We start from the raw sequence: 24,038 nt of genomic DNA, 5'->3' as shown, positions 1-24,038 counted from the left end.
GTGGAGAGCCACTGGTCTAGCCCTGTCCCCACTGGGCAGGGCCAGTGTATCAATACGTCCCTCATTCAGGCTCCAAGCCCTTTGGCTGGTATTGCCCAAGCAAGGTAGTGGGGTCCCTGACCTGGCGAGTTTTGCCAGGAAGGTGCCCTAGAGGTGATTAAACGGTGACGGGCGAGGAATGCTCCGGTCAGGGAGTGCAGGGTTCCCCGGGGGTGGGGGGGGGCAGGGCGCTGTCAGTACCAGGAGCCCCTTATTGTGCATTTGTGGGGAGGTGGCAGTCAGGAAACCTTCCTGGAGGAGGTCACAATCCCACTGAGACCCAAGGGATAAGTAGCAATCAAGCCGGATAAAGGGGGTGGGTGGGTGAGTGTGTTCCAGGCAGAGGCCCGGTGGTGAGAGAGCTCATGAATGGAGGCCATTGTGACCAGAGTGTGGTGTGCCGCAGGCTGGGGAAGGGAGAGTGGCCTGGACGTGGGTGGCAGAGGCCAGAAAAACCAAGATCGGTGGGGCATGGGGAACAGTGGTGGCCGACTGGGCTGTCCTGAGGGCTTCCCAGGTCTTGTTCTTTCGCGTCCTTTCTGAGGTGAATAATACCCCTGCGGCAGGCCTGCCTGCCGCCCCACAGCCCAGCGTGGTACCCACCAGGCCCATGGGCTGTCTGTGGCATCCAGGGGCAGGTGGCCTGACCCACTGGGCTGGCTGGGCCTCCCCTGCCCATGGTGGTGGGAGGGGCTCCATCAGCTCTGCAGCAGGTGGGTGCCTTGGGGAGCACCCAGCATTACCTGTGAGGGGGCCCTCAGGTGGGCGTGTAGGTTGTCCCAGGCGAGGCCTCCAGCCCACCCAAAGTCCTGCCAGAGGTGGCTCACCTCCACCTGCTGTGATCCCCCGACTTTGTGCCCGCCCCTGGCTTTAATCTGCCCAACCTCCTTCCTGGTGTCTTCCCCACACACTTTACCCCCAGCAGCCAGAGGAAGCTTTTATTTTTCTTAATTTTTAAAATTTTTTATTATTTTTTTAAGATGATTATTTTTTTTTTCAGTATTTAATTTTTTATTTGGCTGCACTGGGTCTTAGTTGCGGCACGTGGGCTCTTAGTTGTGGCATGTGGGATCTAGTTCCCTGAACAGGGATCAAACTCGGGCCCCCTGCATTGCAAGCGTGGAGTCTTAGCCACTGGACCACCAGGGAAGTCCCCAGAGGAAGCTTTTAGAATAGCAGGCTGGTCACGTTCCTCCTCCCTCCCCTCACCTCCTCTCTCTTGCCTGGCCTAACCCTAACCCTAACCCTCGCTTACTCTGCTCCAGCTTTCTCCAGCACTCCGGGCTTGGTCCCGCCCCAGGGCCTTTGCATGTGCTGTTCCTTCTGTCTGTCACACTCTTCCCCAGACACCCACATGGCCCTCCCTGCCCCATCATTGCCTGATCTACAGCTCATCTCCCTCACCTCCTTACCACTCTCTCCTCCTCTGGGGCCTTGCTCCCAACCCTGGCATTGTTGATCGCCTGGGACTGGCTTGTTCCCCACTGCATCCAGAGGACAGAGTGAGGTGGAGGTAGGTGAGCAAAGGCTTGGAGATGAGGAGCAGCCTGAAGGATGCAGTGAGAAAGACATTGAGTCATTCCTTCAGTGCTTGTTCCTCCCATAACCCCAAGAGCAGGAAGTCCGGGTTCCTCGCCCCGTGAGTGGAGGAGCTGGGATTCGAACCCAGAGCCCTTAGTTGGGGCTTGTACCCGTCCGCCCCCTCCTGTTGTGAGGCCCCTGCGCCCAGCCTGGGGCACCTGTTTTCCTGCCTCCTCCAGGACGCCCCTGCCATCACCACTGGGGCCAGGCCTCAGCCTGGAGGAGCGGGCCTCGGGGGCCCAGGGGCAGGGGCTGCCCGCCGAAGGGCTTCAGGCCAATGGGAGGAAGTCCCTGCTGATCAAATTCTCTTATTTTTTTAAATTAGAAAAAAAATATTATTTATTTATTTATTTGGTTGCGCCGGGTCTCAGTTGCGGCAGGCAGGGACTCCTGAGTTGCGGCATGCGTACTCTTAGTTGCAGCGTGTATGTGGGATATAGTTCCCTGACCAGGGATCGAACCCAGGCCCCCTGCATTGGGAACACAGAATCTTAACCACCGCGCCACCAGAAGTCCCCCGATCGAATTCTTAAAATGTCCTTTTCTTTCTATTTAAACTTTTGTAAAAATATGTGTTCATCATAGAACACACTGGTTAACAGCGATGAAGTCACACGCTCGTTCTTGCCGCTGCTGCCTTCTGTCTGCGTGTGCAACCTCGGATGTGTGGCGTGTCCTGACTGCTGGTTTGTCAGAACACCCCGCCCCCCACCCCAGTATGTGGTGAGCACCTGCTGAGGTCATTAAATACTCGTCCCTGGTGACAGTTTGCAAGGCTGCCTGGCAGCCGCCTGCGTGTGCCAGGCCCTCTTTCGGGGTCTCGGATTGAGCCTGTGGGCTGAGTCCCTGGTCCACTGGCTCCTCCTGGGATTCCAGCTCCCTGAGGACCTTGGGGCAGGGGTTCTCCCTTTAGTCCCGGAGAGGCATTGAGGCTGAGGCCTTTGGGTGTGCTTGGGGCTGGGAGGGTGTGTACCTCATCCCAGCCCCCAAGCCGCCTGGCGGGGGACCCCCATGGCCACCCTGCTGTGCAGCATGGGTGACAGGAGAGGTATTTTTGGTTCTGTGTCCACGACGAACCAAAGACATGGGAAAATTGTGTTAATTCTTAGGAGGTGAGGGTTTGGGAGAAAAATGGAGCCTGGAAGGAGGTTGGGAGTGCCCGTGTCGCTGGTGGGTTGGGGTGGAGGGTGCAGTTTTTAGATACAAGCACTCGGGGAAGGCTTCATTCCAGTGGCATTTGCACAGGCTTAAAACACACCAGGGCTGTGTAGATGGTTGGGGGAGGAATGTTCTGGAAGAGGGGATGGCGAGTGCAAAGGCCCCGAGGTATGTTCTTGGCAGGTGGGGAGCACAAGGAGGCGCCCAGGGTGGCTGCGGTGGAATCAAGGCTACCAGGGCTGGGGACAGAGCTTCCCCCGAAGCCCAGAGCTGGGGGGAGCCAGGAGACCGGCAAGGGGTCGTCATACTGATCAGATGAGCACTGAGGGGGAAGGGACCTCCCTGGGCGCGTTCGGAAATCCTCAACAACGGGATTGGCCAAGGGAGCTGATAGTGGGGGTGAGGGTGAGGGTCACGGACTCCGCCCGAATCTCAGCCTTGAAAGCTGGAAGGGTGGGGCTGCCACTGGTGGTGGATGGCCCAGGTCCGGGTTTGGGGGACCCTTGCCCGCTGTGTCCCAGCTGAACTGGCAGCTGGCCTCCCACCGGCCACTTGGCTTCGTGAGGGAACAGTCGGCCACCCCAGGCTGATGGCACAGCAGAAAATCGGGATTCGGAATGCATCCCCTGCCTCTTCAGCAGGCTCATCTAGAAATAGGAGTCCTTCTGGGAAAAGGGACTCCGCAGCCAGTTCTTCGGCAACCCCTCTCGCGGTTTCTGCAGGAAGAGCTCCTTGGCTGGCGGGTGCACCGTCCCTCCCCTGCCTCCCAGGGGACTCTGTGGTGTGGGGGAGTATTTTTTGGGGGGGGGGAGTATTTTTGACACGCCCCCCCAGGCTTGGCGGCCCAGCTCAGATGTTATGAGACCCCCTCCCCCCATAAATAATTGCCCGGGGCTCTTCGGGCAGGTATGGGCGCATCTGCAGGTAGCCTATGTTCACCCCAGCCCTCCAGTTAGCCGGCCCTTCTCAAGGGCCCCACCCGGGTCTCCGGAGGGACCAGCCCTCCCTCCACAACGAGCAGGAACTGGCAGCAGCAGCGTGGCGGTTTCAGCAGCCACCTGTTCCTGAGCGCCAGCTCCGGCCCCGGCACTGTGAACTCCGAGAAACTGGTCCCTTGCGTGGAGGGCGCACAGGCTTGGGTGGGGATGGGGGCGTGGCTGAGCAGAGCTGGGGTATGAACCCCGGCCCGGGAGCTCTGGTTTCTGAGCCCGAGCTGCTTTTAAATTCAAATTGTGTTTGCTTTTTAAGTAGCCTACCCGAGGCTGCGCTTTGGAATTCAGAAGGTTCTGAAGCAGGGGTGGGCCGACCAGGCCTGGGCCCAGCCCCAGGGCTCCCTATTGTCAGCCCCCAACCCGGGCCGCGCCAGGCGGGCGTGTGCTCGCCCTCACCGGCAGCTTTCATGGTACAGGGCAGAGTGGGGACGTAGAGGCAGAAACAGTGTGGCTTGCCGAGCTGAAAATATTTACACTCCAGCCCTTTGTAGGGACAGTTTGCCCACCGCTGTCCTAAAGGGTTTGTAGTATAAAAAGAGCAGACGCCTTACCTCCCCCGGCTCCAGGGCTGCGGTAGTGGCCACTTCTGGCACCCACCCTCCCCAGAGGCGGCTCTTGCACAGACCCCCTCCTTGGTTTTGGTTACACAAATAGCAGCCTGAGGTACACACTGCTCTGCACCTGCTCTTTCCACTTAAAACCATCTTGGGGATTAGTCTCTGTCGGAGCACAAAGAGCTGCTTAATTCGTGGTTCCCTGTGTTCGTGGGAGCATAGTATTCCTCCACATGGGGCCTGGAGCCGATCTTCCTTTTTTGGCTGCGCCGGGTCTTAGTTGCAGCACACAGGATCTTTGTTGCGTCATGTGGACTCTTAGTTGCGGCATCCGGGGTCTAGTTCCCTGACCAGGGATCGAACCCGGACCCCCTGCATTGGGAGCACGGAGGCTTAACCACTGGACTGCCAGGGAAGTCCCTTGTTTAGTTTTGGTGGGGTTTTTTTTTTTTTGGTTTTGGGTTTTTTTTTTGGCTTCATCAAATTTATTTTTAAATTGAAGTATGATTGCTTACAATCCAATATTAATTCCGGGTACAACACAGTGACTTGATATTTTTATTCGTTACAGAATGATCACCACTTCTCAGTGTAGTTTCAAAATTTTAAACATTGAGGTATAGTTTACATACAATGAAATCCACAGATATTTAGTGCGTAACTTGAGTTTTAGAGAATGCATGTGACCGAGTAACCCCAATGCCACCAAATACAGAACATTTCCATCACCGTTAAGTTCCCAAGGGGCCCCCCTCCCCCTTCCCCTTCCCTCCCAGGGAAGGCAGTCCTTGCCTTCCCCCAACCCCCAGAGGCCGCCTCTCTTCTGAGTTCTATCACCATAGATTAGTTTTGCCTGTTCAGGAAGGTGGTATAATGCACACGCAGCATGTACTTCTCTGTGTCTGCCTTCTTTGGCTCAGCTTTGGGGCTTCAGATTCGTCCGTGTCGATGCATGGAGTACAAGCTTTACTGTATGAATGTACCACAGCTTGTCCATTTGTTCTTCCGTTGTGGGGCACTTGGGTTGTTTCCAGTTTAGAGCTGCCAGGAATAAATTAGCCAGGCGTTCTTGCACAGGTCTTTTTGTAGACATACTTCCATTTAATTGGGAAATAGCTACCAGCAGATTGCTGGTTACAGGGTAAGTGTATGTTTAACTTTACTAGTCATTGCCCAACGGTTTTCCAAAGTGTCTGTACCACGTTACAACCACCCCTACCCCCAGCAGAGAGTCCTGGTTGCTCCAGGTCCTTGTCAACACTTGGAATTGTTGGTCTTGTCATTTTAGCCACTTTAAGTGGACGTGTGGAGGTTTTCAACCAATCTTGCATTCCAGGGCCAGATCGCAGGGGCCCTGGCTGTTTGCTAAAATTTTGTTAAGGATTTTTTACATCCACGTTCATGAGGGATATTCAGCTGTGTTTTTCCTTTCTTGATGCATTTTTGTCAGGTTTTGGAAGCAGGGTTATGCTGGCCTCATTAAAATGAGTTGAGGGGCTTCCCTGGTGGCACAGCGGTTGAGAGTCTGCCTGCTGATGCAGGGAACACGGGTTCGTGCTCCAGTCCGGGAAGATCCCACGTGTCATGGAGCGGCTGGGCCCGTGAGCCATGGCCGCTGAGCCTGCGCGTCTGGAGCCTGTGCTCCGCAACGGGAGAGGCCACAACAGTGAGAGGCCCGCATACCGGGTGGGGGGAAAAGAAAATGAGTTGAGACGTGTCCTTCCTCCTCTAGTTTCTGGAAGAGTTTATTTATTTATTTGTTTTTAGCTATGCCGCACATCTTGCAGGATCTCAGTTCCCTGACCGGGGATTGAACCTGGGCCCCAGCAGTGAAAGCCCAGAATCCTAACCACTAGACCACCAGGGGACTCCCTGGAAGAGTTTATATAAAGTTTATATGGTTTCTTCCTTAAACATCTGATTGAATCTACCAAGCTGGACCTGCAGTTTCCTTTGTGGAAAGGTTTTTAATTATGAGTTCAGTTTTTTTAACTGATAAAAAGCTTTTCAGGGGCTTCCCTGGTGGGGCAGAGGTTGGGAGTCCGCCTGCCGATGCAGGGGACACGGGTTTGTGCCCCAGTCCGGGAGGATCCCACATGCCGCAGAGCGGCTGGGCCCGCAAAAAAAAAAAAAAAAAAGCTTTTCAAACTTTCTATATGTTTTGGTGCCAGTTTTGATAGTTGGCATCTTTGGAAGAGTTTGTTCATCTAAATTGTCAAATTCATTGGCATGAAGTTACAGCCCCCTATTGAAGGCTATAGGATCTGTACTGATGTCCACCTTTCATTCATGATAGTTTGTGTTCTCACGATCTTATCATTCAGTCTAGCTAGGTATGTATCAAAGAACTTTGGCTTTGTTGGTTTTCTCTGTTGTTGGCTTTTTGGTTCATTGACTTCCATCTGTATCTTTAATTTTCTCCCTTCTAATGGCTTTGGCTTTTAGTTTGGGCTTCTTTTTCTAGCTTCTTGTGGAGGAAGCATACATCATTCATTTCAGACACTTTTCATTCTTTTTTAATAGAAGCATTTAAAGCTATAGCTTTCCCTCTCACAACTGCTTTAGCTGCCTCTCACAAGTTTTGGAGTATTGTATTTTCTCGTTCAGTTCAGAGTGCTTTCTGATCTCACCTGGGGCTCTCAGTACAGTTATGACTGAGAGTGAAGAGCCAGCTCTTCACTGCCAAGGTCTCCATCCCCGGCAGACTCTCTCCCGACTTCTGCACCCAGTGCTCCATGCTGGCGAGCAGGGCTCTGTGCTGTCCCTGCTGCCCTCCTCACACCTCCTGCTGTGAGCCAGGCCAGGCTGCTCTGTGACTCTTATTTTGTGCACTTGGAGGTTCACTGCCGGTTCACTTCCGTATCTCCTTGGCCAACCCGTGAGTGCCAGAGGCAGGACCTTGTTCAACTTGTCCCCATTCCCTCTGGCAGTGCCGTGCTGAGAACTCATTACGTGCGGGGCCTGGGCCGAGTGCTGCATGGTTGGGTACATGGCTCACCAGATGCCTGGAACAGCCCTGGGAGTTGGGGACAGAGTTGTTACTGGCGTCTCACAGACCTGGAGAAAGTGGCTGGCCCGAGGGCACGCAGCCTGGTGTGCTGCATCCTGCTGGCCCAGCAAAGCTCTTATGCCCCCGCCGAGCAGTTCTCGGTCCTCTTGAGTAGATGCCTGAGCCCCAGAGGGCTGAAGAGGCTGCTGCTCTCCGAGTGGCCCTCAGTGGGGGACATGGGGGGACGTGAGTGCTCCCTGAACCATGGGCTGTGGTTCTCCTTACCCAGGAAGGGGCAGGATCCCCCAAATACATCCCACCTGGGTGGGGCTCAACTTCCCGTTTCCTACTTCCCAGTCTGAAGAGGGCCAGGCCTGTAGGAATGACTGTGGTCGGTGCCCTCGCCAGGGCTCAGACGTGACCCTGACCCCAAATTTGTCTCCAGTTCCACAGAATAACGAGAAGCTTCAGGAGAGCCCGTGCATCTTTGCCTTGACGCCCAGACAGGTGGAGCTGATCCGGAACTCCAGGTGTGCTGTGCCCGCCCCCTGCCCGCCTCTGTGGCAGCCCAGGACAGCCTTCGCCAGGCCCGCAGCAGACCCTGGGCTCAGCATGGCGGGGAAGGGTGGCCCCCACCCCGTGCTCATGGCCTGCGCGTTCTCACCACCTTTGACCCACAGCTCCAAGGTGGGCCAATCGTCCCCCTTTAACAGGGTCCCCCCCTCACTGCTCCGGACATCAGGGTCGGGGCACGTTCTCTGTGGGGTGTGGAGCAGCATCCCTGCCCCTACCCCCTTGACGCCAGGAGCACCCCAGTCGTGGCCACCACAGATGTCCCCAGACATCCCCAGTGTCCCCTGGGGGCAGAGCTGCCCCCGGTGAGCAGATGAGGGATGCAGGCTGGTTCCAGGGCTCTGACTCTGCTCTCTGAGGCCTTCAGTCTCCAGCTGAGATAGAAGTCACCATTAGGGTTGCCATTCCTCGGGCACAAGGCCCACACCCACCAACCCTCTTACTACCCGTACCAGCCCCCCATTTTCCAGAGAGAGGCGGTCATTTGCCCAAATCACCCGTGAGTAAATGTCAGGAGAGAACGCTCTAGGCAGTACCCTTGGCCTTCGGTCGCCATGGGAAGGAAGTAGTGGGTTAGTCCGTCTGGCTGGTCCCCCCAGTGAAGGGTCAGAGGTGGCTGCTGGGCGCTGTCCTGCTATTGACCCTCCCCTCCTCCCCCCGCACAGAGAACTGCAGCCCGGGGTCAAGGCCGTGCAGGTCGTCCTAAGGTAAGCCCAGGTGTGCCCAGGCCCGGGGGTGGGTGGGGACACGACCCTTGCCCACCTTCCCTTCCTGTGAGAGAGAGAGAGAGAGACACACACACACACACACACGCACACACACACACACACACACACCCCAACACACCTCTGCTATCTGGCCTTGTCCGTGGGTACACCAGCACGCAGCCCCACTCAGGCCAGATACGGGTCCTGTCACCTCCACCCTCGCCCCCCATCTGTCCTCCCTGCCCCTCCCAGCGTGCCCTCCCCTGCCCGAGGTGCCGAGGTGCCTATGGTCCCCGGTGTCCTTGCAGAATCTGCTATTCAGACACCAGCAGCCCTCAGGAAGACCAGTACCCACCCAACATCGCCGTGAAGGTCAACCACAGCTACTGCTCGGTCCCGGTGAGTGGGCCCCCCAGATCTGCTGCGGGGGGCGAGGCAGAGAGTGCAGAGTGGGGCGGGTGGGACACATGGAACACCTTGTGATGGGCGCAGCTGTGGTGTCTGCTTCCAGGGCTACTACCCCTCGAACAAGCCAGGAGTGGAGCCCAAGAGGCCGTGCCGCCCCATTAACCTCACCCACCTCATGTACCTGTCCTCGGCCACCAACCGCATCACCGTCACCTGGGGGAACTACGGCAAGGTGAGCAGGCCCTGGAACTCCCTCCCTCTGCCCTCCCTCCCCTGCCCACCCTGCCTCCACTGGCGCAGCCCTGACTCCACTCCCCTCCCCCACCGCCAGAGTTACTCCGTGGCCTTGTACTTGGTGCGGCAACTGACCTCCTCGGAGCTGCTGCAGAGGTTGAAGACCATCGGGGTCAAGCACCCGGAGCTGTGCAAGGCACTGGGTGAGCCCCGGGGCTTTCTGCACTGCTGGGTGGGGCTCCCCACGGTCCCTGGGGGTGGCCATGGCTCCATCACTGCTGACCCAATTTGCTGGGCACAAGGCACAGGCCTGGTCCTCAGGAGCTTGTTGCCTGTGGGGGGCCTGGACCTCCCCGGGTCTGGCCATCACCCTGGTGGTTGGGGAGCTCTGGGAGGTCTCTGGAGGATACAGAAGGAGGAGGGGGAGCCAGGCAGCGAACCATCAGTGCAAAGGCCCTGAGGCAGGGATGGGCTGGGTGTGCCGAAAGCCCCCCAGTGAGCTCCGTGAATGGGGCGAGGAGAGCCGGGGTTGGTGGGTGAGGAGCCTTGGAGGGCTTGCGGGGGTGGGGAGAAGACCCCAGGTGATCAGCTTTCCAGGCAGGTGCTTCTGGCGGCGGTGCGGGACCGGGAGGGGGCGGGGGCCAGCGCTCAGTGGGAGTGGAGGATGGATTCCCAGTTGGAGGCACACGTGATGATGAGGGTCTGCCCCAGAATGCTGAGACCATTGTTTTTTTTTCTTTTTTGTACTTTTAAGAACCAGAAAAAAGGGGGTGGGGATACGCAGAGCATTAATAAACCCCAGAAGAGCCACTCAGACGGGCAGATAGAACCTTCCTGTGCCCTGCCCCGGGGGCTGCCCACCACACAGCCGGGGCTCAGGAGTTCCCTCTCTGGTCGCCTGGAGGCCCTTGCGGGGTGCCTTCTGACTCCATCCTCACTGCGGATCCAAGCAGTGGGGCCTGGCCACATCCCAGTCTGACCAGTGGGGACACTGAGGCCAGTGTAGCAGAGTTAGGGCTCTGTGACCCCAGGACCTCAGCCTAGGCACCCTGCCCTGCCGCCTGCCTGTTTCCTCAAATGGCCCTTTCTTCGATCCCCCCCCCCCACACCTGCCCGCTTGGCAGGTTCAGGCATTGGCGCAGGGCTGGGCAGGGCTCATCCAGGCACCCGTGGGCCCCAGAGTGGGGATGGGCATGGGGAGGCCTGGCTTAACTCCTCCGTGACTGGCCTGGGGCAGTGCAGGGGCCGCGGCAGCATATGTCGCGGCTCATGGGAAGCCCGGGCCCCTGCTGGGGTGGGCAGGGCCTCCCATCTGAAGCAAGTCCCCAGCTTCCTTCCCACAGCCAGCTCAGGCTGGGCATCGTGCCTGCTGGGTTGCTGTCTGATTGCAGCTGGGAAGTCCTGTTCTCTGTCTCACTTGAACCCTTCCTGCTGCGCGTGCCCTCCCTCTATTAGGTAGAGGAGGACAGAGGCCCTGCTTTGAAGCATGATATGCAGTGCACCCGTCCTCAGCTGCCCAGGGTCTTTTTGAGGGGCCAGGGTCTCTGGGTCTACCATTTATCTGCACCTGTTAGCCAGAGATGGGAGCCACAGGGTGACTGAGGACAGTAGGGGCGTTGAGGGGGTGGGAGGACAAGCTGGCAGGTCACCCTCAACCCCGTGTGGGAGGCGGAGGAAGGCTCTCTGGAGGAGGGGACACAGGCGTTGTATCAAGGAGGGAAGGGCAGTCCCATCGTCCAAGACGAGTGCCCTCCACTCTGCAGGGCCTGGGCATAGTCCCGAGCCATCTGGGGATGGAGCTGAACCGCTGCCCCTCTCAGGTTGGTTGGCCAGCCTCCCGGCGCCCCCTGCAGGCCCATCCCCAGGGCTGCAGTGGGCCAGTTTCCTTCCAGGCTTTTTTCCTCCACCTCGTGGGCTCAGTGTGCCGTGGCTTTATGGTGGGCGCCTGCTGTCTTCTGATCTGTTAGAGAAGCAGACTCGGACAGTGCAAGGGAGCTGTGCTCGTGGGCTCACTCCGCCCTCTGAGGGTCCCTGGTGGGGCTCTCCTGGCCTTGGGACGTCCCAGCCCTTGGAGTGGTGCGGGAGGTCCTGGCGGTTTTCATCAGAGCTAACAGTCACAGCAGGTGGCCGACGGCAGCTCTTTGTTGCCTGGATCTTTCCAGAAAAGGGCGGTCTTGTTGGGGGGCTGGCCCCCCTCGTTGTGCACCCAGGTTATTGTCAAAAATAAATGTCTGCTGCCGAGGGCTTTTTTTCTTTTTTTGGCTGCTTCGGGTCTTCGTTGCTGCGTGCAGGCTTTCTCTAGTTGCGGCGAGCGGGGGCTACTCTTCGTTGCGGTGCGTGGGCTTCTCATTGCGGTGGCTTCTCGTTGCAGAGCATGGACTTCAGGCACACGGCTCAGTAGTTATGGCTCGCGGGCTCTAGAGCGCAGGCTCAGTAGTTGTGGCGCGTGGGCTTAATTGCTCCGCGGCACGTGGGATCTTCCCAGACCAGGGCTTGAACCCGTGTCCCCTGCACTGGCAGGCGGATTCTTAACCAGTGCGCCACGAGGGGAAGTCCCTGCCCAGGGCTTTTTTTTTAACATAGATTCTCCTCGTAGTCCTGGGTCCTGGAGCTAAAGCATGTGCCTCATGGTCCTGGGAGGTGAATATGGGGTGCTCACCGTGTCTAGCTGAGGCGAGGGGTGCTGAGGGTGTTCATTGCTGCCCTCCCGAGCATCTCTGGCTGCTGGGAAAACCTGCCCCTCAGCCCCGCTGACACCGGCCGCCCCTTCCCCACAGTCAAAGAGAAGCTGCGCCTGGACCCCGACAGTGAGATTGCCACCACTGGCGTGCGGGTCTCCCTCATCTGCCCGGTGAGTCGGGGCACGTGGGTTTGTGGGTGCGGCTGGGTGGACAGTGCTCGTTGCGTGGCTGCTCACACCCATCACCTCCCACCCCCACAGCTGGTGAAGATGCGGCTGTCGGTGCCCTGCCGCGCGGAGACCTGCGCACACCTGCAGTGCTTCGACGCCGTCTTCTACCTCCAGATGAACGAGAAGAAGCCCACCTGGATGTGCCCGGTGTGTGACAAGCCAGCCCCCTACGACCAGCTCATCATCGATGGGTGAGTCGCTGGGGCGTACGGGGGCCCTGCCGCCTGCCAGGCTGTGCTGGGCTTGGCCCCTTGCCTGTCTGGGCCTCTGGAAGGAGGAGAGGGGCCATGCAGCTTCTGAGGCCTCCTGGGGCCTCCGGGCTACCCAGCAGCACCCTGTGGCAGCTCTGCAAGCCCTGGGCTACAGAGAGAGGCGGGTGTCAGCCCTGTGGGACTTGTCAGGGCCTTTGCTGTTTGTGTGGCAATGGCGTAGCTTAGGGTTCAGAAGTGGGGCTCCAGATCCACGAGGTCCACTGTTGCTCCCCACGTCACCTTGCGTTTTGTGAGTCTGTTCCTCCCCCATGTAAAACAGGGACCCGAGAACCCCTAGCTTCCACCCTATTGCACAGTTCGGGGAGTTGCTTCTCAAATGGCGTTCAGCAAAGGCTTGGTCACATCCTCCACATAGGAAGGTGAAGGGGACGCACATCTTCCCAAAACTCTGACCACCTTCTGTTGGGCCCTTTCCTAGGTGACACCAGCGTGCGGCCAGGCTGTCCCCTGAGCCTAACCAGCAGGCCCTCCCCATGCCACAGGGGGGACAAGGGGAAAAAGGCCATTCTCCCTAAAAGGGAAACTTTGCTCTGGTCTTAAGTTTCCAGAAACTGAGCCCAGCACCTGACTGACTGGCTCCTGCCAGGCGCCAGCCACACCCACTTCTGTCCCCAGAGCCGGGGCTGGGGTAGGGAACCTGGTGGCCCAGGCAGGAGCGGACCATGGGGCAGCCCTAGACCGCTGACTGCATGGCCCCCGCCCACACACAATGGCTGAGGCGCGGCTGCGGTGTGTGCCACGGGGTATGGGGTAGCCCTGACCTGCAGTGGCCGCGTGTGAACTGTCCCCACGATCGGGCACTCGTCTCCCTCTGGTCACTGCGCTTGAGGTCTCAGAAGCCCTCCCTCCCAGCCGTCCAGGGAGGTGGACCTTGATCATCCTCTCCTCACAGATGAGGAGACAGATTCAGAAGGGGTGGCCACCAGCCCAGGCCCCCAGCTCACAGGTAGCCAGGCAAGGACTTCAAACCCAGTCTGACCAGCTCTGAGCCTGGGTCCCCTCCCTGGAGGAGCTGAGCAGCCACCCCAACGCTGTCCAGCCTTGGGGTGGAGTGAGGAGGCCCCTGGGGCCGGGCACAAGGGCTGGGCCTGAATGGCAGCTCTGTTCCCAGCCTGGCAGCTGTGCAGCCCAGGGCCCGTCTTCCCCCCTCACAGGCCTAGAGCAGGTCACTCAGGCCCGGGTGGTGGTAACTGACAGCTCTAGGGACAGATGGGGCTGGGGCTGGGTAGTGTGACTGTGCCCCACATGGACTGCCATTCCATCAGCCCATGCGGCCTGGGTATATCCAGGGAGGCTTCCTGGGGGAAGGGTCCTTGGGTCGTGCATTTATTCCACAAGGCCCTGCCACTTGGTTTCTGGCCCTTAGCTGGGTGGCTTTGGGGTCAAAAGGACTCCATCCCAGACCCTGCCCTCAGGGAACTCCCAGCTGGACGTGTGGGATGGGAGGACCGAGCCAGAGACAGACATTCCTATTGCTTGTGCTCTGCTTGGAGAAGAGGAGCCGTAGAGTAGGGCTTTGGAGGGTGAGTAGGAGTTTTCCAGGTGCAAAGTATGTTTCAGGCAGAGCTGTAGTCATACTGTGGTGACCCTCTGCCGTACTATGGCAGAGCTGTATTCATACTATGGTGATGAGGCTGGGAGGGGCCCCATCTGCCACAGAGGGTGTCCTGGAGAAGGCCTCCCTCCTGTGTGATCATGACTGAGGTGGTCAGAGTCACCTGGAGGCAGATGCAGTGTTGATGCTGAACGAACGCTGGGGGCTCTGGTGTGTCCCTGCTCCCGGCCTGGCATGGGCCTCCGCCGCGAACCTCAGGTCAGCAGGTGCAGCCAGTGCTGTCCTGAAGCCACTTTTGGAGAGCAGGAAGTGGCTCAGAGAGCATCCCACCCCCAGCCAGGGGAGCAGGGTGGGGCCCAGGAGTCAGCAGGCCCTCCTCCCGCCCCCAGGCTCCTCTCCAAGATCCTGAGCGAGTGCGAGGATGCCGATGAGATCGAGTACCTGGTGGACGGCTCGTGGTGCCCGATCCGTGCCGAGAAGGAGCGCAGCTGCAGCCCCCAGTGCCCCATCCTTGTGCTTGGTGAGGCCTCAGCCGGGCTTTGCCCGAGTTTCTGTTCCCGGAGTTTGCCGATTGCTGAGTTTGACTCTATCCCACCGCGTGGCCTTTTTATCTGAAACGCGACCGTCCCGGTGGAGTTGATCCCCCTGGAGCGGGGCGTCTGAGGTGGTTAGTGAGCACCTGCTGTGTGCCGGGCCTCATCCAGAGCATGGGGGACCCGGTGGCCTGAGGCCACCTCGCTCCGTCCTCCGAGGTGTGCTGCTGCGCAAGGCTGTCCCCGCCCCTCGCCGGCCTTGATTTCCTTGCTCTGCGGGTCACCTGCCATCCTGAGCATCTGTCCCTGTCTCTCTTCCGCAGGCACCTCGGATGCTAATGGGCTCCCAACCACCCCCAACGTCAACGGTGGGGGTGGCAGCGCGCTCGGGGGCGCGGGCGGCGGGGGCAGCGCGGCGGGAGGCGTGGAGAACGGGAAGCCAGGAGCTGATGTGGTGGACCTCACGCTGGACAGCTCGTCGTCCTCGGAGGAGGACGAGGACGAGGACGAGGAGGACGAGGACGAGGACGAGGACGGCCCCCGGCCCAAGCGTCGCTGCCCCTTCCAGAAGGGCCTGGTGTCGGCCTGCTGACCGCTGGCCACCGCCGCGACCAGCCGGACACTCGACTTTCCTGGTGCTCACCACGCAGAGGGGCGCAGACGGGCCTCGGGCACAGCGGGAGGAGTGATTTTTTTTTTTTTCTTTTTATTGTTGTTCATTTTGTTTTTCCACCCCTTTCCCTGGCTCCTGGCACCTGTACCTCTGGACTCTCCTATCGGAGGATTAAAAAAAAAAAAAAAAGTAAAACGACAAAAAAAAAATCAAAAAAAAAAAGAAAAACAAAAATCAAACTTAAAAACAAGACAAGCCACCCACACAGCCGCTTCCCTGGCCGGAGTTGGAGCCCGAAGTCAGAGCCAACCCTGGGAAGGGCGGGTGGGCCCAGGTTGCCGCGCCCCCCGGACGACCATTCCAGCTGGTGCGAGGGACCGGGCGGTGGGGATGCGGGGAGGACAGCCTTTCCCCCGGCAGCAGCCCCCGACTCTGACGTTCGTCTGTTCCTTTGCTTTCTCTCTCTCTGCAAGCGTGTCCTCTCCTGAGAGCCGGGAGCAGGGAGCGTTTTTTTTTTTTTTAGCCAAGAAGCCATGGAGGGGGGGCGGGGCCGGGCAGTGGGGGGCGGGGCGGGGGGGGGCCAGGGAGGGTTTAGCCACAGATGTGTTGTATTTTTTGAAAGTGCAATAACTTGGTATTTTGAAGACCCGGCGTGTGGCCAGGACCCCCGGCGGAAGGCGGGGGCCCCAGAGCGCGGCACCGTGTGGCGTGGGGGGGGGTCTCAGTTTTCTAGCCAGCTACCTCGGTAACTCCAATTCAGGTTAACTTCCCTACGGAACAGCGCAGGTGTCCACGGACGCCGACGCCGCCGTCGCCAGCCCCCTCCTCAGCGGGGCAGGGGGGCGTGGCCACTTCCGAGGGGTCGGCAAGGACCTGCCCTGGCCTCTCCATTCTGGGCGGTTCCTTCCCCCTCTCCTTGCTCTTGGGTTTTCCGACGGGTACGAGGCCTGCCCGGCACCCGCTCCCCTGGGAGCCTCACTCTTGTCTTCCAACAGGACTGGGCCTCAGCTCCCTGCCCAGACCCAGGTGGCTCCTGGCCGGTGGGGGGGGGGCAATCCAGTGACCACGGGGGCCCAGAGCGGCCCCAGACGCCTCCAGGGACCCGCAGCTGGGTGCCTGGCCCCCCGCCCAGCACCCTTGTCCCCCGGAGGCCACACCTGGTTCTCCAGATCTCCTGTGCCCGCCATTCTTTCTGCTTTTTCTTTTCTTCCCCGCCACAGCCCTCACCCCCAAGACCCGGAATATTTTTTCTTTGTATAAACAGAACTCTCCTAGTCAGGAAGCAATATCATTTCAGGTCTAAAGAAGAAAGGGACATGAATCTGGTCGAGGGCAAATTCAGTTTTACTGTATAAACTCGGTTGTGCAGTTCAGCCCTCCCTCCGTCTGCACTGGCAGCCGAGGGCCGCTGTTTTCTAATATTTGTATTCTAATTTAATTGTTTTTTAAAAACGCAAATAAAAAAGTCAAGGTGAAGCTGTCGCAGCGTCCACTTCTCTGTGCGTCGGGGCCATGGCTGGGAGCAAAGGACAAAACCTGTGCCCTATCCATGCTTCTCCTGGCCTTGTGCTGCATGGCCTTCCGGATTCAGAAGTCACAGCATTTGGTCAAATGAGAAAGATTCCACCTTGAACTGCCAGGTCCAGTGTGTGTCTCCTGGACCGGGCAAGGAATTCAGACTGAGCCACTGAATCCCAGGATGGCCCCTGCCCCCCTGGGTGGCCAAGAAGATACACAAATGGCCAATAAGCTCCTTAGAAAGATGCTCGACATCATCAGTCAACAGGGAAAGGCACGTCACAACTGCCACCTCACCCCTCACCCCCACTAGGACGGCTAGATGGCGAGGACGGGGATTAAGTGAGGACCTCGAGCTCGCCGGCGGGAATGTGAGATGGGGCAGCTGTGGTGGGAGAGTCCTGGGCTGGAGTTGTCATCTGACCCAGCAACTCCGCTCTTAGGTGTCTACCCCAAGGTCAACGAAAACAGGCTCACGTAGACACTCGTACACACCTGTTCACAGCAGCATGATTCACAACAGCGAAAGGGTTATTGTGAAACAATAACCCTTTCATCTGGGAAAAACCCAGATGTCCACTGACAGGTGAATGGACACACCACGTGTTCCATCCACCCAGTGGAATACGATTCAGCCTTAAAAAGGAGCGGAGCACTGACGCTTGCTACAGTGTGGATGAACCTTGAGGACATGATGGTCAGTGAGAGAAACCAGACAGAAGACCACATAGTATGTGATTCCATTTATATGACATGTCCGGAACAGGCCAATCCACAGAGACGGGTTAGAGGTCACCAGGGGCTGGGAGAGGGGGATATGGAGTGACTGCTAGTGGGGAAGGGGTTTCTTTGTGGGGTGATGAGGGTGTTCTAGAACTAGATGGAGGTGATGGTTGCACAATTCAAATATGCAAGAATTCTCTTAGCGAGGGAGGCATGGGAGCCTAACCGAAGATGCCCTCCTGGGCCGAGTGGCTGCAGAACCATCCTTCACCATCATCCGAGGCCTCCAGTCTCCCTCTCGGCTGGCTTAGGTCCCCTCGGGGTCTGGCTGTGGAAGCCCTGGTCCCCTACCCACCCTGGAGACCTGGGTCCATGTAAGCACAGACAGGCAAGTGACCTTGCTGCTGATGGAGGACTCCCAGAGCCGCCACTCTGCATCCTCCCCAAGCTCCTGGCAAAGGCTGGCTGGCCCTCCTCTCCCAGGCCACGGTGTGGCCATTGTGTCCCCTCGGGGCCCCTCCATCACCCCACCCCCACCCCAACCCGCTGGCCCCAGTCTGACGGAGACAGACGGGAGGAGGGCTCTTCCAGGGCCCTGAAAGTGGCTGTGTATGATGACCCCAAACCAGAGGTGGGGCTGCAGCCTAAGACCCCTGTCCCCGGTGAGGGGACCCCGGCCTGACTTCCCCCGGGAAGCGTGGGTGGAAGCAGCCAGCTTGGATCCTGGGTCATGTCAGTGGGGCCCAGCGTGGGCTGGCACCTTGGGGCCCTCTGGCAGACTTGATGTTCCCGGACTGAGGCCACCCCAACCCAGGGCCTCCAGAAACCCTGCAGGAGGCTGCCCAGCCGGCTCTCCCTGCCCACCCCCATCCTCGCCCTCACCGGCCCTCAGGCCCCTTCCTGGTGCCACCCGCCCATGCCCCGGGGTGTGGGTCACCTCCTCTGTAGGGGCCCCAGGCCTGGTACTGCTGGCGACACCCACCCCACTCTGGAAGCACAGAGGCAGGGTCACTGCATCCACGCCCCTGCCTCCCAGGCCTGGCAGGAAGGGTCCGACTGAGTTTGAAGTCCTCTCCCTGGAACCCAAGTAGGGGGGCCCGGAGTGGTGTTGACAAGGGGCCCAGCCCACAGGGAAGGGGCCCCCCAAACCCTCCATCCCCGCTCCCGAGCCTCCCCCCCCACCCCGTCGCCCCAACAAAACACAAAGAACATCAAAATCAGGCAAATGAGGCAGCAGCGGTCGTAACAGGCTGCGTTTAGTGGTTTTTTTATGTACAAGAAAAATGATTTTTTTTTGTCTGGTTTTTCATCATCTTTTGTCTTTTTGTTTTTGTTTTTTTGTTTCTTTTATTACTTTTAAAGCTTCTCCCTCCCCACCCCCCAAAAGTGCATTTTTATCATTTTTTTTTTTAAATCTCCCACACTTTATAAAGACTCTCAAATACAGTCTATGGAATGTCTGCTCTGTGCTCTGTGCCCCCGGTGGGCGCCACCCCTGCCCCCCTCCACCAGGCCTGGCCCCCCAAAGTCCAAGGCACCTCATGTCTGGGCCCGGGTGGGGCAGGGGGCACCCTGGGCGTTGGGACCCCTGGCCACAGCTTTCAGGCAGCCCCAGCCAGGGGATGGAGGTCTCCCCAGCTCCCTCCATCTCCTGCCCTGCCCCCCCACCCCCCGTGTAAATCTATATATTTAGTGCGAGCTAGTCTTACTCTGAGGTTATGGCTCCTGGGGTGCCCGAGCCCCAGGCCCTGACCCGTCCTGCGCCAGCCAACATCCCCACTCCAGGAAGGCTGCTTCCTCAGCTTAAATAACTTTTTTAAAATAAAACTGCAAATATAAATATCTTTCTTTCTCAAAAAATAGGATTTTTGCTTTTTTTTTTTATTGATTTTTACTTTTTTTCTCCTGCTTTTCCTTTCACTCTCTCATTTCTTGCCGCCTACAATCCTGGCTGCCTGGGCTGCCTTGGTCCTGGAGGAGCCCCTGCCTCTTCTGTCCCATCACATGCCACGAGGCCGTTCCCTCCACGGACAATGGGTCTCAGTAGTGCAAAGACTCCCCAGAACACTCTTGAAGGGGCTGGGGGACCCCTCCCCCCTACCTAAGACCCCCTCCCCCTTGGAAGGAAGCAAAGGGACAGCCACGTACAAACAGGGTGACAAGACAGGATAGCCATGAGGGGTCTCCTGGGCGAGCCGCCCACGGGGGGCAGACTTTGGTATGGCCCAGGGGAGCCCAGCTGGGCACAGGTCCAGACTCATACTCTTGTCAGGCTGGGCCTGGTCCGGCACTTTACATTCACTGGTTTTTAAGGTTTGTATTTTTTTGCCTTTTTTTTTTTTTCTCCTAATCTCAAAAGGCGGGGTGGGGATCAAGGTGGGGGGCTAGCCAGGGGGCAGCAGCAAGGGTGCTAATCTCTCTCTCCCGGGTCCTGCAGGCTGGCGACCTCTCCAGGTGAGGGCTCCGGCCCCCACCATCCTGCTGGCCCACCGCCGTCGTCCCAGGACGCCCTCCCCCACACCCCTGCTGGAGCCCCCTCCTGGAGTTCCCCCCGCCTGGACCTCACTCATACACAAGCGCACACACACATTCACGCAGCTTCACCAAGATGATGGAAATAACAATTTCGCTGTTTTTCTTTTTTTCTTTTTTTTTTTTTTTGTACCAGGCAGTTAAAAAAAAAAAAAAACACCCCAAAAAAAGAAACCACAAAAAAAAAACCCAAACAACCAAACAAAAAAACTTTTTGCTCTGTCCTTTCTGACCAGTCAGCACGTTCCCCCTCAAAATTTTTTTTTTGTTTGTTTGTTTCCTGAAACGCGAGAATTCAGCAGTATCTTTGGCAACACTTTATCACGACCTTAATTTAAAGAATAAAAATAAAATTGATCCACGTCTATATACAGTATGTGATTGCGCGGAGTTGGGGGGCAGGGCCTGGGCTGGGAGGACGGGGGTCCCGGCTCTGGGCCCATGCAGATGCTACGGCCCCCGGGGATGGGCTGGTGGGCAGCAGGAGAGGGGTTAAGGCGGAGTGGGTGGGCAAGGCTGGCGGAAGCTGAGCGCAGAGCTAGGGGTAGGGGTTTAGTGCAATTCCCGAGGAGGTTTGTGTTAAAGTGTGCTCGGCGGGGGTTCAGCCCTTGCCCCCGCTGTAGTCCCAGAGGCCTTAATCCCCCAAGCCTGGTCTCCCCCCACCCGGCCAGGACGACAGCTGTGATTTTTCAGTTGGTTTTATTGCGAGGGGGTGTGTGGGTAGTGGGGGAGAGGGCTGTCCCTTCAGGGAACCGCTCTGGGAGCTGGGGTGGGGTAGGGGTGCAGGTCCCTAGCCTGGGCACTGGAGCTCCCTGTTCAGCTTGCACGGGTGGTTCTCTGAGAGAGCTCGCCCCACGATGCTGGGGTGTGGGCGGGGCCACCCGGCCCTGGGCTCCCCTGCCACCCCCCTCAGGAGGGGGGGTCCTGAGACATCTGGGGGGCTGACGGGCTCAGGGGTGGGGGGAGCAGGAGGAAACAAAAAACTGTCCTGTAGAAACGATGAAAGTTGCCTTCTTTAAAAGCTTCCCTTTAAAAACAAGAAAGAGATGGGGTCTGTCACAGAACCAAGGGGCACGGGGTGACGGGCCAGCAGCTAGAGGCGGGGAGCGGGGACACCCCCCCCGCACCTCCGGCTTTTGACGAGGAAGGGTCTCCGCTCAGCAGAGCGTCTATTTACAGGGCCCCACGCTAGGGTTGCATATGCGACGGGGGATGGGTGGGGGTGAGGAAGGTGCCCCGGCCTCTGGCGACACGGCCTCCCCAGCCCTGGCCCCAGTCCGTGGCCTGTGGCTCGGTCAATGCCGGGCCTTTGGGGAGCCAGAGGCTGGGGGGAGGCGGGTGCCAGCCCCCAGGTTACAGTCAGTGCCTTTGAGTAAAAAGAGGGGTGCAGTGGGGGGTGGAGTAAGGCCCTGGAGGTGAGGCCCCCTGTCACCCACCTCGGTGGGGATGGTGTATCCAAGATGGCAGCTCCTCGGTGGCCACAAGGAAGGGCGGCCATGTTGGAGGGTGGGGGGACAGCAAGGGTCGGGGGACAAGGGCAGGGAGACGGGATTGCTCCGGCTGGTTGGAAGGCCAGCCCTCTCTCGGGCCCATCCCTGAGCTGGGGAGTCGGTAAGGAGGGTCCCCGCGGACACGGGTGGCCACTGTATGGCTAGCAGGTGAGGAGACGTCTCCAAATCAGAACCCAAAAAGGGACAGAATGGGGCGGGGAGGTGCTGGGCGGGGGAGGGGGACACGGCAGAAACACAAAAACCCCGCAGTCCTGCCTGCAAGGCGAGCCCCCATGGTAAAGCACAAATACCTCAGAAGGCTTCGCCCTCACCCGTGACTTCCTGACCCCCTTCTCACCTCGGGGAACAGAAGTGGATTCTACGTCTGTGGTGGGTTTCTTTTTTTATTATTTTGTACAAAAATAAATCGACTTTTAGGAATTTCTGTTTGCTCTCTCTCGCTCTCTCTCTCTCGCTCTCTCTCTCGCTCTTATTTTTTTTTTTGTCTTTTTGACTTTTCATAGAAGTTGGTTGCAACTTGTAAACATGTTTTTAAATTAAGAATTAAGATAAAGTGTAGTACCCGTTCTGTTACAAAGTGCCAAGACTTCTATTTGTGGTTGGTTGTCTTGTTGTTTTTTTTTTTTTTTCCTTTCATTTTTGTAAAATCTTGTTTTTATTGCTTTTGTGACATTGGAACTTCTGGACACTCTCGCTCCCCACATCCCTGCCACCGTGAGACCCTGCGTTCCCTCTGCTCTTGGCTCTCTCACCCCACAGTCGCCTGCTCCTCTGAGGAAAAGTATATTTTATATATATATATATCTATATATAAATTTTGTTTTTAAGGAGGAAAAGAGGAAAAAAAAATCTAAAAAGTGCTTTTAAAAATCGGGACAGGGCTAGGGGAAGGGGAGAGGGTGAAGACAAAAAGTTTCGAATCTCCAAACGTCTCATGGGGTCTGGGGTGGGCCTGGGTCGGGGGACCAAGACGGGGGTGGCAGGGGCGCCCTGAGTGGCAGCCCGCAGGTCCCGCCGGGTTGTAAGTGCCGTGAAGGAAGGCGGCGGGGGCCCTTGGGGAGTCACCCTGGTGCCCTCCCCCCCCTTCCCCGTCTTCTCCCCTTTCTCCACGCCTGGAAATAAATAGATTTGTGTCGCGGTGGCCAGGAGATCCGGGGGACCACAGGCAGGGACGGGAGGCGGGGAGGCAGGCGGGGAGACGGAGGGGGAGACCCCCACTTCGGAAGTGCCCTGAGGAAGGAGGGTGGGGGTGCGGATGGGGCCGTTTTAACGTCCGCTCACAGCGGACACAAATCATTTTTAAGGTCTTATCTCAAAAGACTCTAGAAATCAGCGGGGGCGGGGCAGGGTGAGGAAAAGAAAAGCCCCCCCCTCCCCCGCCATCCCCGGCCCACGCCCCCGTGACCACCCTCACCCCTGCCGGGACCTGGGGCCCTGATCGGGCCTCCGATGGGACCCCAGACCCCGAGGCGCCCGGGGAGCTCAGAACCCTCGTATCCCACAAAAACCCCAAGCTGAGCCCCGAAAGCCATCGACGGGGTGGGGGGCAAGCGGGGCTGGGGGGGGGCGAGGGTCCCCGTGGAGGGAGAGAACATCATGAAGGAGAAAAATCTGAGAAAAGCACTACCCTAGATTCTGTGACGCTTCATATATATATATCTGTATATATATATATATATAGATATAGATATCTGTATATAGATAGATTTCTTTTTTTGTGTTTTTTGGGGGTGGTGGGTGATTTGCTCTCTCTCTCTCTCTTTCTCGGGTTTCTGTTTTCTTTTTTTGGTTTTCAAGCGAGTCCGGCCGCGAAGCTGCCATCGGCGGTGGCCCCGGTGCCCCCGTCGCCTCCCCCAGCGGCGCCCGCTACATTCAACCTGCCCAGGCCGTCGGGGCTGGCCTCGTCCTCATCCTCGTCCTCGTCCTTAAAGTGCTTCTCCTGGCCATTGCGCCGCGCGTCCGGCGAGCCGGGCGGGGCAGGGGCGCCGGGCGGCACAGGGGCCCCCGGGGCGGGGGCGGGGTCGGGCCCCCCAAGCCCGCCACCCCGCACCCGGGGCTTGCGGCCGCGGCGTGAGGGCACGCCGTTGCAGCCGTCCTTCTTGAGGTGTCTGTGCAGGTGGTCGGAGCGCACGAACGTCTTGCAGCAGCTGTCGCACTGGTAGGGGCGCAGGCCAGTGTGGACGCGCATGTGGTTCTTCAGGTCGTAGTTGTGCGCGAACGCCGCCCCGCACTGCTGGCACAGGTACGGCTTCTCGCCCGTGTGCTTCCTCATGTGCACCTTGAGCTTGTCCTGCCTGTGGACGGGCCGAGGGTCAGCTGGCGCCCGGCCGGGCCCATGCCCAGGATGGAAGCCCCCTGTCCCCGCCAGCCTCGGCGCGGGGAAACCGGGACCCTTGTGGAAAGGTGGGCTGCGGCAGGTGGCGCCCCCGTTTTGCGGGGAAAGGGGGTGCGAGTCCCCATTCTGAGAACAGCACCAAGGAACCCACGAAGGTGTGAAAAGGGCCTTGGACCCTGCTCGCTGTGTGGCCACGGGGAAATGGCTGAACCTCTCTGAAACCCAGTTTTTTTTTTGGCCGCACTGCGGGATCTTAGTTCCCCAACCAGGGAATCAAATCCACGCCCCCTGCAGTGGAAG

At 58.4% G+C, this 24,038-nt stretch overlaps 2 protein-coding genes across 6 annotated transcripts in view; one reads left to right on the top strand and one right to left on the bottom strand.

Annotated features, from left to right (window-relative positions):
• Positions 1 to 16,595, top strand: part of PIAS4 (protein inhibitor of activated STAT 4) — a 25,589-nt gene extending 8,994 nt beyond the window's left edge. Inside the window, exons 3-11 of the mRNA XM_022557256.3 lie at positions 7,759 to 7,843; positions 8,552 to 8,593; positions 8,902 to 8,992; positions 9,105 to 9,233; positions 9,333 to 9,438; positions 12,013 to 12,086; positions 12,177 to 12,337; positions 14,363 to 14,493; positions 14,830 to 16,595. Coding sequence (XP_022412964.1) covers positions 7,759 to 7,843; positions 8,552 to 8,593; positions 8,902 to 8,992; positions 9,105 to 9,233; positions 9,333 to 9,438; positions 12,013 to 12,086; positions 12,177 to 12,337; positions 14,363 to 14,493; positions 14,830 to 15,098 — 1,088 coding nt within the window. The 3' untranslated portion in view covers positions 15,099 to 16,595. The remainder of the gene's footprint in view (positions 1 to 7,758; positions 7,844 to 8,551; positions 8,594 to 8,901; positions 8,993 to 9,104; positions 9,234 to 9,332; positions 9,439 to 12,012; positions 12,087 to 12,176; positions 12,338 to 14,362; positions 14,494 to 14,829) is intronic.
• The window catches only part of ZBTB7A (zinc finger and BTB domain containing 7A), a 23,492-nt gene continuing 14,743 nt past the window's right edge, over positions 15,290 to 24,038 (bottom strand). For all 5 annotated transcript variants that reach the window (XM_022557088.3, XM_022557089.3, XM_022557090.3 and 2 more), the window contains exon 3: positions 15,290 to 23,697. In XM_022557088.3, coding sequence (XP_022412796.1) covers positions 23,196 to 23,697 — 502 coding nt within the window. In that variant the 3' untranslated portion in view covers positions 15,290 to 23,195. The remainder of the gene's footprint in view (positions 23,698 to 24,038) is intronic.

Source organism: Delphinapterus leucas, unplaced genomic scaffold (assembly GCF_059928025.1).
Source record: "Delphinapterus leucas isolate spDelLeu-1000000601 "Yukka" unplaced genomic scaffold, BTC_Dleu_Yukka2 spDelLeu_asBTCV2_sq25, whole genome shotgun sequence".
NCBI classification, from domain to species: domain Eukaryota; kingdom Metazoa; phylum Chordata; class Mammalia; order Artiodactyla; family Monodontidae; genus Delphinapterus; species Delphinapterus leucas.
The sequence above is the reverse complement of the archived record's forward strand: the minus strand, read 5'-3'. Positions and strand labels throughout refer to the sequence as shown.